The sequence below is a fragment of the Pteronotus mesoamericanus genome, unplaced genomic scaffold (genome assembly GCF_021234165.1).
Source record: "Pteronotus mesoamericanus isolate MK-2021 breed Mesoamerican mustached bat unplaced genomic scaffold, CSHL_Meso_final scaffold_174, whole genome shotgun sequence".
NCBI lineage: Eukaryota > Metazoa > Chordata > Mammalia > Chiroptera > Mormoopidae > Pteronotus > Pteronotus mesoamericanus.
The window spans coordinates 28,104,032-28,118,725 of NW_026555309.1; the positions used below are offsets into that span (position 1 = coordinate 28,104,032).

General features: G+C 34.5%; 1 protein-coding gene across 3 annotated transcripts in view; it reads right to left on the minus strand.

Moving 5' to 3' along the window:
- CSMD3 (CUB and Sushi multiple domains 3) overlaps positions 1–14,694 on the minus strand; it is a 929,671-nt gene that overhangs the window by 227,960 nt on the left and 687,017 nt on the right. For all 3 annotated transcript variants that reach the window (XM_054590414.1, XM_054590413.1, XM_054590412.1), the window contains 3 exons: positions 11,997–12,135; positions 8,569–8,756; positions 1,651–1,845 (listed from right to left, as the gene is read on the minus strand). In XM_054590414.1, coding sequence (XP_054446389.1) covers positions 1,651–1,845; positions 8,569–8,756; positions 11,997–12,135 — 522 coding nt within the window. The remainder of the gene's footprint in view (positions 1–1,650; positions 1,846–8,568; positions 8,757–11,996; positions 12,136–14,694) is intronic.

Genomic DNA, 14,694 nt, shown 5'->3' on the forward strand with positions numbered 1-14,694 from the left:
CTTGTCTAGAGATTCTGTGATCACTTTACATTGTGATATTATTGTTTCTCTCTCCTTATGGAGTGTTGTTTTCAGTGTATCTCTACCCTCATAAATATAGGTGTAGAAAAGCATATGATTTTTGAACATGCAGTGCTATTTTTCTAATAATATTATGTTATTCAGTTATAATATCCAATTCCAACAGCTTGAAAAAAAATTTCCATGGTCTACAACTGAACTCTGTCTCTTCCTTTTAAAATGTCTATTTTTCATTAAAATCATTTCTAAAATCAGTCTGTGTTTGACTTTCTGTGTAACACTCAGGTATAGGGCTTTTTTTTTTTTTTTTGAAAGGCTACAAGTCACCAGTTCCACAAAATTGTGAACTCGTCCTTGTTTTGGAAAATCTTCTAGGAATGTATCCAGAAATACATATTCATAACATTCTGGACCACCATCATCAAAACCTGCTTCATTGTTAACTGGGGACTTTCACAGTTTCCCTTCTTGTGCCCACTGTTGTCCAGTCAAAACCATTCCCAAAAGCTGTTCATTTACTGCAGCTAACTGCTTAGCAAATTCTACTCCCCAAGAGAAGGTGCCTCTCCTATCAGTAACCACCTTAAACTAAAAAATATTGTATCTCCCCCTTGAATGTATTTTTTCCTAAGACTTTGTCTAGGTCTTTTCCTGGCTATGATCACTGTCTGATCTTTCATCAAATTCATTCTGATGACTGGTCTTTTGCTAACTCTAGCTGTAGCAGTCTTGGCAACTTTCATACCTGATATTATGTCACTGAAGGTAGTTTTAGGTCCTTCTCCACCCCTCTGTGTCCTTGGGTCTTCCTTGTGCTCCTGGAGCTGCTGAGCAGCTCCAATTTGGTTGTCACTTTTACACAAGCTAATTCTTGGGAGAAATATTTATTTTCCTATATCCCTGTTTCAGATAAAGATTTATCACCAATTCTTGATAACATTTCAGTTATTGCATTGATCTACTTCTGTTGAAACATCAGTTTCAGCGTGTTTGTTCCTCATTTACTACTCTTTGTTCCTCATTTACTCAGCCAGTGTTTTCTGAGCACCTAAGATTTCAGGCAATCCCGTAAGACGTGAGCACAAATGAAGAAAAGAGGCATTCTTGCTGCTCTCAGCTAGCTCGCCTACTATCATATGCACATTGCTTTAGAGACACCTGGGAATATAAACACTTTCCAAAAATGTGCTTTTATTGCATTTAATCTAAAAATCCTTGATAAAATCTCTGCATTGCTATACCACATTTGTAGGTTATATGTTAAATGGTTGATGTTTTAAAAGTGTAGAAATGACTTTAAACACTTATTGATTCCTTCTAATTAAAACAAACAAACAAACAAACAAACAAAACCCTAAAAACTTAGCAGCCCTCGGTGTGGCTTGATTTGTTGGAGCCTCTTCCATAAACCAAAGGGCCGTGGACTAGATTTCCAGTCAGGGCACATGCCTGGGTTGTGGGTTTGGTCCCCAATCAGGGCATGAGCGAGAGACAATCAGTCAATGTTTCTCACATCAATGTTTCTCTCCCTCCCTTCTCTCTCTAAAATCAATAAACATGTCCTTGGGTGAGGATTAAAAAAACAAACAAACAAAAAACTCAGCAAAAAATAAAAAAAATGTTTCTTACCATGACAACTCGGTAAGGCTCTATTCCATCCAGGTCTTCCATCATCTCCCATGATACAGGTGAGTGTTGAATAACCTTGAAGAACATAACCAGCATCACAGTAGTAGGTGACTGTTGACCCTAATTTATAATCCATTCCAAGTCTGGTGCCATTCATTATATTGCCTGGGTCAAAGCAGGACTCTCGGAGTTTTGCTGTAAAACAATGTTGATGCAAGATGAATTGTTTTAAAATACTGTTTTCTACACAACCTTTAAGATTTCTGCATTATCACCACTGAAGGAAAGTATCAGCACCCTTTCAGCCTCCGAGTGCTGGACTTCTAAAGCAGCCCTTAACCATATCTGACCATTTTGCTAATTCATATTAATTAGTAAGAGAATAAAATACTTCATTGGTTTTCCCATTAAAATTAGTATCATATCTATATCTATATACATATCTACATATATATAGATATATATATATAGCCAAAAATAGGATTTTAGAGTCTATTATAAAAAGGACTTATTTCCTTATTTAATATTTCTTTATTAATGTGCATCCATTCCATGATATCACTGCTTATGTGGAGCTCAGTTCATTGTAGCACTAATAGGAAAATGAAAGACACTTTTTTTCTGCCCTGAAAACATCTCTCTCAACCTACTTGCTCTAGTCATTCCCCCATTTCTATCAGAGGTCTGTTCATTGTAAGATAGCAACAAAATCTTTATATAATACCTAAACCAATAGCTTTTCAGACAGAGAGTCTGTCAAAGCCACGCTCTTTCAAAGCTAATAGAACCAGGCAATTGTTAAAGTCCATTCACAAGAAAGGAACTGTTTTCTGTGCACCCAGTTGGTGACCTACAGAGACTGAGAGAACATTTTGAAAATACATAGAGAAGTAGACTGGTTTGTACACTTTGAAAACAGGCCGTAAAATACTTTGTTGTTAAATGATCTGGTAATACCTTAATATTTTCATTATATTATTGTTATAATTGACTTAAGAAATAACAGAGAAATGTGTAATGCTAGCACCATTACAAATTCAGAATAACAAATGTGATTTTCTACATGAGAGTTTATCTTATGTTAATGGGAAGTCAGGAGGTAGGTGTTCCTCTAGATATGATTCATGGCATCTTTGGAATTTAAGTCAACAATGTCTCTGTGCTTGGCTATTACAGAAATTATATTAATATATTCAACTCTGATTAATTGCAACAGTAAAAATATATTTTTTCCATTCATAAAAGTTTTCACAGTTCAGCCCTGGCTGGTGTGGCTCAGTGGATTGAGTGCTGGCCTGAGAACCAAAGAGTCGCCGGTTTGATTCAGTCAGGGCACATGCCTGGGTTGTTGGCCAGGTCGCCAGTAGGGGGTCGCAATAGTGCAACCGTACACTGATGTTTCTCTCTCTCTCTCTTTCTGCCTCCCTTCTCTAAAAATAAATAAATAAAATCTTTAAAATTTTTTTCAGAGTCCAAAGCACTTTAACATTTTCAGGAAATGATGAGAAAGTAGTGTTTTAGGAAGAACGCTATATAAGATTTTCCCATTAGAACTAAGAGAGGAATGGTAGAATGAACAGTTAAATGATTTCAACAGAATATCAGAGGAACGAAGAAAGCCACTTTCTCTCCTTCCTTCTTTTCTGTCAACCAATACTTAAGAGCCCACTACCCGACTAACTCAATATAGCAGCAGACAATTAGAAAATATTCTAGCCCTCATGGCATTTTCAGTCTATTAAGAATTACATTAAATAAATACTTGTAATTGTGATAAGTATTGCAAAAGAAGAAGCTTTCAGGAACCTACCTGAAGAACTGACAGATGAACTGAACATTAAGAGATAATGAGCTGACTAGGTCAAAGGGAGATTAGAGGCATGAAAGGGAGAAAGTGCACTGGAGTGCGCAAGTCAAATAAACCCGATTTCTGAGCTACAGTCCAAAGCTAAAGCCTTGATCTCCCAAGTGCATGTGCCCATGCCAGCATGCACACGTGCACACGTGTATACACACACAATTTGTACCCACTTATTATGTTCAGACTTTGCTTTAAAAATTGTTTTCCAATCCAAGAAACTATGTTTCTTCCCAAGTAAAATATTTACACATCATTGTTGTCAGGTAAGAATCAGCAGGATGAATACTAAATTTGGTCACTAAGAACAGGGCTTTAATATTGCAGGGATTGCTTTGTTTATTTTTAAGAATAAAATCTCACATTGAGTCTTTCCTTAAACAAGCAGGAAAACACAATGTGATTTCTAGGCAGAACAACAACCTAGCGTTTATAGCAGGCCTCCATAAGACTGAACTAAGTCCCTTGAGGGATTTCAATCCTTGGAAGGATTGAAATTGCTACTTAAAAGGATTAATATCTGACAAGTCTAACGTCCTAACATTCATCTTTTCAAAAGTTTGCTTTTTTCTTCTTTAAAGTTTTCCCAAAAGTTTCAGTGACATATCAGTGAATCTACAATTCAAATATCTTACTTTTTTGAGGAAGAAAAATTATGGCCAACAAATTAAAAATATTGTCTGTGCAACAGTTTTACATTGCTAGTCTCATTTTGAGAGGACTCACTTATCTCATTGTTATGTTTACTAATTTAAATCCTTGGTGAATTGCTTCCTATGAATAACACTGCCATTTATTTTCATGTTGCCATAGCAGTTACATCTGGAAATTTTTAAAACGCTTAGAGAATTTTCATATAAAGGTCTAGGCAGTAGACGAAAAAGTGACTTTTAGTTTTTTAAAAAACTTATCAAGTTGATAGCATTATTTTCATGAATGATTAGTGTTATTTAATTAATTTATTTAATTTGTAGTTTTCTTACTGAATAGACCCTAGATACGAGTCCTTTGCCTTATATTCTCCAATAAAGTATAGTAGAAGATGTTGACTGGAAGATACAAGTAAACATAAACAAAGTTTATATCTGAACTATGATATATTTTTTATTTTTATAAAATAACTTTCAGAAGTTTTCATAAAGAATTTAAACTACCTTAATACTTATTTTAATGAAAAAGTTTGACATTAGAGCTGGAAAATGTTCCTTGAAGAAGATTCAATTGAAAAACATTTGCCCCAGCTGGTGTGGCTCAGTGGATCGAGCACTGGCCTGTGAACAAATGGGTTGCCCATTCAATTCCCAGTCAGAGCACAGGCCTGGGTTGTGGGCCAGGTCCCCAGTGGGGGACCCAAGAGAAGCAACCACACATTAATTGTCTCCCTCTCTCCCTCCTTCCTCCATCTAAAAATAAACAAATAAAATCTTAAAAAAAAAGAAAAACATTAAAGCGTTACTATTCTCTTGCTTCCCTTTTATTCATAAAGACATACAGCTATTGATATATGTAATAAGCATAACATCTATACAATTATAAAGTTTGTATCATACTTTGCACCTAGTAGTGATAACTACACACTATTTGTTTAATTCATACTTAATGATTGACTTATAAATACATTTTTGTCTGGGCTAATAAGAACCATAAATATTTCATTTGTTAATGAGATTTTTTGAAGAAGAATGAGGTGGTGTACTCTGCCTAAGTAATATCACTGTTTCAATTTGACATTGAAAAAAAGTATGTGCTGACTAGGAAAAAACAGCTTATATTAAAGCTATAGCAGTAAAATTCAGAAAAGTTTTGGCCTGGACATAGAAAACTAGGCCAATAGAACAGAATAGAGAATTTAAGAGCTGACATATTGGAACCAGATATTTGACAGCAGTAGTATTATCTGCCAATAAATGGTGCTAGAACAGTTGATTATCCATACGAAAAAAATTAAATTGGATTCCTAGCTTACACAAAAATAAACTCTAAATACATGAAATAAATTAAAGGTGAAAAATAAACATTTAAAGGTTTAGACAAAGTTTAAGACATGCATTTATGACTTCATAATAAAGATTTCTTAAATCGAGACATAAAAAGCATAGACAATGAAGAAAAAGGAAGGTTAAATGTTGATACTGATGTTTATAACTCTTGTATAGCAAAACAGACCAGAAATAAAGCGAATTCACTTGTCAAAGTGGTGGTAAAAATGTTATACAACCCAGGTAATAAAGAGCTAATATTAACAATACAAAATATTTCTTAAAAATTAAAAAGTAACACAGTGATTAGAAAAATGTGCAACAATGGGAATATGAAATCAACAAAAAGAGAAACTGCTAAAGAGAAAAAAGGATGATCAACTTAATAGTAATTTGGGAAAAGGCAATAAACATGACAACAAGGTAATATTTAACACTTTTGAGACTGACAACTTTCAAGTGTGAAAAGCACTGTTATTCAAAAATATTGAATTTCTCAAAATCACTATCTTGAAAAGGCATTTTCACCCCTGTGTTCATTGCCACATTATTTACAATATCCAAGATGTGAAACAACCTCAGTGTCAATCAGTGGTTGAATGCATAAAGAGTTGTAGTATATGTATACATGGAATATGGTTCGCCATAAAAAAAGAGGAAAATTATATCATTTGTGACAACATGGATAGACCTTGAAGTCATTATGCTAAGTGAAATAAGTCAGACAGAGAAGGACAAATGCTGTATGATGTAACTTGTATGTGGAATCTAAATTAATTAATTAATTAAACACATAGATACAGAGAACATACTGCTGGTTGCTAGAGCTCAGGGTCAGGGGGATGTGAAATAGGTAAAGGTGATTAAAAGATGCGAACTTTCAGTTATAGGATAAATAAGATCTGGGGATATAATGCACAGCATGGGGACTATAGTTAACAATACTGTATTGTGTGTATTTCAAAGTTGCCAAGAAAATAGATCTTATCACCAAAAAATAATAATAATTGGAACTATGGGTGGGGATAGATGCTACCTAAACTTAGTATGCTAATCATTTCACAATATATACATACATCAAATCATTATGTTGTACATATAAAACTAATGCAATGTTATGTCAATTATATCTCAAAAAAATGTAACCCATTTCTAAAACGCATTCTTTTTGTTGAATATAAATTGGTTAACCCTTTTGAGAATAATTTGGCAATATGTATTTAGATTTAGATTAACATGGAATTAGATTATCCTTTGACTCCATAATCCCTCTCTTAATATATATTTATTTCAAAAATATGCTCACGGAAATATTGAAAAAGGCATGTAAAAAAATTTTCATTTCATCATGATTCAATTCTGATAATGAAAACCCGAAACAACCTAGGTGTCTATTAAAGTAATTTATACATTAACTATGATACAGCCATCTGATGGAATATGATAAAGAAAGTAATAAACTAAATCTACAGGTCTCTATCATTAATAAATCTCAAAAAAATCAAAGGGAGAACTTTGCACAAAGATATGTACGTGATGGGAATTTAAAATTACGCATATAGGATAAAATACATGCATGATAGAAAATATAACAATATGTGTAAGCTTTCAAAGATGGAAAAGATGAGCACCAAATACAGGATTAGGGAAGTACTGTCATACAAAAAGTATGGCTGTCTGAAAATAGCCTGGGGGCTCATAATGGTGTGCCCAGATCATCAGCTAGGTGGGTCCTGCCACATGGGTTGGGAGCCTATTCTAACTAAAAAGACTGATCTCTCCATAAGATGCTTCCTAGCCTGCAATCAAAAGGTCTAAACTTCCCCACAGTCCCAGTCTGGACCAGTTAGCACTGCAAACAGTTCCAGTGAATAGCTGACGCCCCAGACCCTCACTGCCTGGTATCAAGCAACCTGTATATTCTTCTGGTGACATGGTCATTTTCCTACTTTTCTCTATAAAAGGAGAGACCCAACAGAAGGCTCAGTCTTCCTGATGAAATAAAATCCATACCATGACCATGTCCAGCAGACACCTTGTCCCTGGCAGGCATTTCCAAGAAATGATGAAGATATTGGAGGACTCCAAGGAACTGTATCTTGCTAACTTGTGAGTTTTTCCTTTTGCTAAAAAAGCCTTCCTTAACCCATGCTGTGTGAAGTTGTGGAATTTATCCTGAATTCTTTTGATAGCCCTGAAGAGATAAACCCAGTTCCCATGAAGATCAAAATAGACATTTAATTGTATATGTGATATTATATATTTTTTAAAACAAGCATTAATAGATATGAAACAAATATGGCACAATGTTAAGGTTTGTAAAGTTAAATGGTAGACAGTTCGTTTATGGTATTATTTCATATAATTTTCAGTTATTGAAAGAACTTCATAATAAAAAAAGGCCAAGTGGTAAGTAACAAATCCAAAATATGTATTTTCAGAGCTCAACTGATCACTTGAGTTGAATTATCAGTATGTCCTCTATGAACTCAATTATTGAAAAAATAAATTTTAATTTTAAACTACTAAGATCTAATTTGTTCTTATAATCATTGAGAATAAAACTTAAGAAACATATATTTATAAGCATTCATAGACATTGCAATATTAATTCATTTAAATACATGCAAAATATACTAAAATATTCTAATTATCACTATATTTTATTATCTTTATTCTGAATATTGACATATTTGAGTACCTTTAGACATTTTCTGAAACACTGTTCCTTTTTCTCTTTATCACTGAAAGTAGTCTCTCAATAAAAAAATATTTAAATGAATCTTCAGCTTCCAAAAAAAAGTCCTTTTTTTTATTATTTTGTGGTTTCAGCCAACTCTCAGAATATACTAATTGCTAATTTGTTTGCTGATACATTTCCTTTGCTAGTAATTAGGGAAATGCTAATTTCCTTCTCACTGATAGGAAAAGTCAGAGCTCTTTCAGGAGATGAATTGCAGGTAGCCTGCATTAGGAAATGCACAGATATTAACCACTGACAACAGTCAATACAAAATTATCCTCCTGTATAAAATACTCAAAATTTAAATCATGATGCTAAAATCAAATGTTCACACTTACCTTTATATTCCAAATGAAATCCAGTGTAACTAACAGATCCATCACTCCGAAAAGCCAAATGCATGGTATTGGAGCTGCTTTCTATTCTCTCTGGTAACTTGCTGTCTTGAAAACTTCCAATTAGTAGGCTATTACTGTCTGGCCCATCGTATATATAGAGGAAGTCATAGTTTGGTTCTATGCTAAAACTAAAAAAGAGAGAGAGAGAAGGAAGTGGAATGGTTATTACTAAGAAATTAAGTTTAAGTCATATAATCATATATTAATAGAGTTAATATCTTTAAAAATAATAACAGTTCCTTCAAAAATAAGTTAATTTGAAAACTTGCCTGGCAACAATATGCTGAATATGAATGTCAAGTCGGCAGTGAAAAACAGAAAAGACATCTTGATATTTTCAAGTATTTGTAAGTTGGCATTGTGTCTACAGGGAATACAAATGATTGTAAGGCAAGCAGTTTATCTAATGAAAGGGTGTAAGTTTTGGAGTCATAAGTGTAGGCTCAAGCCTTGATTCTGTTTCAACTATATACCTTTACGTAAGTTATTTTTCTATCAGTAAAATGTGGAGGACAATATCCATTTTTAATTTTTTCATTTGGATATCTTGCATCAGAAAATGAAACCTCTTTTTTCTTTATCAATGATATTACTTGCCCTGAATTTCAAAATTTATAAGCAGTTTCACTGTTTAAAACTCAACTGTGCATATCAGATTCAAACAAAAGTTTGAGATATAAATTTGCATATAAATTATCCAAATGAAGTGCCATATAGTTTTAGGTATACCTTTTTTGAAAATAAATACATTTTCTTCTTTTAGAACTTAATGTAGAAGAAATCAAACTAATATGCTATTTGTCAAAATTAAATAATGTGCAAATAAAGACATTTTAGCATGTGAATTTTCTGAATTAATATTTTAATATTGCAAAATTTGCAAATTAATTTTGCCTAAGAAACCTTCCAAAGTATGATAATTGCCCCATAATGATTATAGAACCTACATATTTATAAGGCAGAACATATGCTATCATTTGTCTATCACCTAGCTCATATTTTGGTAGAGAAAAGAATGGACTTAATCGGGTCATTAAGAAAAGCCAACAAGTTCATAGTAAAACCAATAAATCTTGCCATTGTTGAACATCCATCAGTGGAGAACCTCTTTTTACAAGTTTTATCACCCTTGAATCTAAATAAGAAACTTGTTAGGTAAGAGATATTTCCAAATGCACTAGGTTGTAAAGAGGTGGTTTCCCCCAAATTCTAACCCTTCATGTGGGCACGTATGAGGGAGAGGACTCCAGGTGCTTACTCGTGCGTAAACAGTGGGGAAGAAAGCCTGGGGCAATGCAGAGGTGCTCAGCTTTTCCATTTGTAAGGGACCCGGAAACCTGAGAAAATTGGGGGACCACCACATTGCTGTACTTTGTTTTCATTTATTCAGTACCTTCACAAGTCGAATTCAATTAATTGCCCTTAAAACCTTTCAGTGCATATGAGGTCTAAATTATGGTAACTGTTGCGGTATTATAGCGGAAGTTGGAGAATAATAGGGCCTAATTTCATTACTTACTACTTATGGTTTAGGGTAAAATACAAGCTTTCTTTCAACATTAAGATTTCTTTCAACATTAAGATTTTGTGAGAATTACAACTTCCTTACCCATCTCACTTTTGAGATAATCACTACAAACCAGTAAATGATATATTGCAGTGGTGCGTGCTATCCTTGAAGGCCAAAAGCTCAATTAAGATTGGATTGCAGTACATTTCTTTTTAATTTCTAGTTTGGGATTAATTAAAAACTTCAACATATTGATTCATAACTTCTTTAAAAGTGATAATAAAACAAAAACAGTGTTTTTCTAGGAAATTTTTGAATATTAACTATAATGATCATTTTTCTTGAAAAACTGGAAAGACAGTACATTCTAATAATACATTGTATTTTATAAGGCACTTTCATAAGTATTAACTTGTTCTGACCAATAATCCTGTGGAATAGGGAGGGGATTATCATTTCCATTTATCTAATGAGTGCCCCAAGGCCATGAGTGGCCTAAGGTCACATAATAAGTGACACAGCTGTAAATCAAGTTTAGGTCATGCACTTCATGTGAAACAGCCTTCTTACCATTCATTTACTTAACTAGAATAATTTTATAACAAGGCCCCATATCATACACTTTTTTCACTTTTAACATCAGTATTGCCATTTCCTCAACTGTAAAATAGGAATATTAATAATACCTTGGGAAGTTGTCTCATGCTGGGTCCTGGCATGTAACTAACATTATTATTGTTGCTTTGTTATTACCAATTATCAATGTATCACTACAAATTATAAAATAAAAATTCCATACATTTGCATTTCTTTTCAAATTTTCATGAATTCTAACTATCTTTATTATTATTATTTTTTTAACCTAGCTCCAATACACTAGAAAAATTATTTAAGGTTGATCTTTTACAGGACTACTGAGCACTTTTAACTCACTAGCAGAAGGAGGGGTTGTGTTATCAGAGTCCATGTACCTCGGCCTTGGACACTGAAGATTAGCAACATTTCTACTTAGGCCATTTTTGATTTGCTGATCCCTAATCCTCCCAAGGAAATGCTAACAGGAAGAGGTAGGTCAGGTTTGTGATCACAGGCTATTAGCTACATGCGAGAAAACAGAGGCTCAATCAAATAATGTGCCCAGGGTGACATAGGGACAGCAGCAGAGCCAGGGTTGCCTCCTTTCTCACCAAGACGCTCTGTTCTCTCTTGCTTCAGTACTGATCTAACCCTGCAACCAAGTACATGGATAAACAACAGATTTGCAAATTTGAAGACATTTCATGTAAAGTTCTATCATGAGACAAGTCTGCTGAGAAATACAAGGAGGATCCATAAAACTCTTCTTTGTCCGCTTGATTTAATGAGATCACCAGCAAAGGTGGTAAATTGATTCTATGTCTTCCCAAGCCCAATGGCGGTGCCACATATGGATGTTTAGATGCTTCAAAAGATTGTGGGTGACCCACATACGGAAGAAAAAAAAAATCCTTCAAGTGCTGACCTTTTCATCTTGAAGTTTAAGAAAAACTGAATTTCTTGAAGCTGTGATGGCAAGTACAAGGAGGCAGAAAAGGTTATAAAGAGCTCACATTTCATGAGAGTCAATAAACCACACGACCTTTAACATGTTTGCCATACACTGGAACCTGCAGAAGACGCTCACCCACCAGCCTTCTGAACTTCACTGACATCTCTGCTGTTAGACAGGGCTTTGTAAACTGTGGACTGCAGAGGATTGGTGTTGGAATTAATAAGAAATAATAAAAATGTCATGTATAGACATAAAAATTTGCCTAAGCAAACATTAGAACAGATGACAATTTTTTTTTTTTAAATGCGGGAATGTATAGGCGCTCACCTGATAAATGCCAAGGAGATCACGTAGTCTGTGTTGACAGTGATTGTCCAGTCGCAGTCCCTGCTGTGGGGATATGGGTGAGGGAAGTTTGGCGAAAGAATAAAGCCTGAAGACCCTGTTAGGTTGCCTCCGCAGGGCGCTTGAAACAAACAAAGAACATCCCTTAAGTAACTGACAAAATTTATTAACTATCAATATTTGTGAAGACAGTTTTTGTAAAAAGGTTTAGGAGATTATTTTTATAGACTGACTTTTTCATAGCACTCGATGCTTATATATTACATTGTCTTTCAAGGAAAAAACACTAAAATATTAACTACATATATACATATCTGTATTGAATTTAGCTCTTTTTACATATATATGTATGTCCCTTTCTATTTTTTTTCTCATGTACAAGAAAAAAATGGAGAAGAAGGGTAAAGATGGTTTTCCCATGGTTACTAAAAATATCTGACGGATCCTAGGAAAGTTAAAAAAAAAAGCAAAATAAAACCTCTAATAATAAGTAGAATAATAGGATATAAGATTTTTGGCTCCTCTTTACATCCTCCTGGTACCTTGTTAGATATTTATGGAGGAAGAGCCTTTGATATACTTTATGAGTGAGAACAGATAATTTTCTGAGAACCTACAGCATTTTACAATAAAATACTCTTTTTAAAAAAGAATAGATTTTGTTTATTTATTTTTAGAGAGAGGGAAAAGGAGGGATAAAGAGAGGGAGAGAAACATTGAGGTGAGAGAGAAACTTCAATCAATTCCGTCTCATACATGTCTAGACATGGCTGTACATGGGGACTGAACAGGCAACCCAGGCACGTGGGACCTTTTGCTCTGTGGTATGACACCCAACCAACTGAGCTACACTGGTCAGGACTCAAATAGTCTTATTGGGTTTGCCACAGAAATCTGTTTAGTTATTTTCTGTAAAATAAGAGACACATTTTTCATTTTCAAACAAATAAGTTTATTGACTTGGATATTTTGAGAATGTTGGCCATCTCCCACTATTGGCTTCAGTGGGTAGAGGCCAGGGTGCTGCTAAACATATTCCAATGCATAAGACAGCCCCACTGCAAAGAATTATTTGGCCATAATGTCAATGGTACAAGATACTTCATGAACCACTTTTGACACATTTGATCAGTCACAGCACCTTCTCCATATGGTGCACAATTTCTTTTTTTTGCATTTCAGTTGCGTTTTTACCATTCTTGAAATAATAAAGCATGATATGCTGAAAATGTTGTGTATTTTCTTCCATCTTGAATATTAAAATGGCACAAAATTTCACCAAGTATGACTTTTTTCCAAATGCACGCTGATATGATGGCTGTCACAATGCAATCTAAATTGTTTCAAATGAAGTTAAAGACAACTAAGCACTACTAGAGCCACCATATGGAAAAATGTAACAGATTTTGGCCAACCCAATATAAAGAGTGTCAGGATATTCCTAAATTCTAGCTGCCTATCTTATTAATAAAGTGAGGCCTATTAAACATTTTATATATGTTTTATATATTTTTATATATAATGTTTTATATATTTTAACATATATAATGTTTTCTATATTTTATATATATAATGTTTTATATATTTATATATATAATGTTTAATAGGACTAACTGTATATTATATAAAATGTGAGTGTGTGTATAGATATATACACACACATACATGTACAGAATTGGTAGCTTCAGAAAAATAAAGAAATAAAGATATTGAGGTTCCTGGTGGTGGAATATGACTATAAGTAAATGAGAGAGAGAGACAGAAAGAGGGACAGAGATTGGGATACTCATGATCTCATGAGGTCTCCTATGTATAATTAGCACATCAGAATTCTTCCTTTAAAATGATAGTTTTCTCAGATAAATCTTACCATTCAGTTATAAGGCATTCTGCATTTTTTTTTTTTTTTTTTTTTTTGGACAGTGTAAAACTGTTTTGGGAAGGAGGAACATTCTGGTTCTGGTAACACAGCAGATCCCTATTCTTTGCCTGAGTCTAGATATGCAAAGTCATGAATACAGTTTGGGAACTTTTGCCATCTAAATTACGGATGTCCACTACTATATTTCTCCATGTCCCTTGCTACCCTGGCCTCAGTCCCTCAGTCACTCTAGAGTAACACCCTCAACCTGGTCACAAAATCCCTCTTTCTTCTTCAGAACTTTGTTCATTTATCTCTGGTACCCTCTAGCTTCTTTCCCTTGTCCACAGACATGCTCAAGTCTCTTTCATCTTAAAAATAAAGTGATATCCCCTATGACTTCCTTTAATCTTGTTTTTCCAACTAAAAAATGTTGAATTTCACCTGATGGTTGCTGTAGAAGTCCTCTCACCATTTTGTGTGGGGTTAAATGAGTTAATGAGTTTACTGTTTTTGGCACCAGGGACAGGTTTCTTGGAAGATGGTGGGGACGGGGGATAGCAGAGGACTGGACGGGACACAGGAGCTCAGATGAGCTATGGTAGCTCACCCCTTGAGGACGGGGGGGAGCGGGGCAGTGGACCACAGGCAGAGCAGAGCTCAGGTGAGCTTGGCTCACAGCTGGTTCCTAACAGGCCACGGTCCGCTACCTGTCCAAGGCCCGGGGATGGGGACCCCTCCAACAACCCCCCTCCTCATTTTCCTATAACAAGACCAGACACAAACCCTTCAAATTCCCACTATTTGACTTAAATGGGT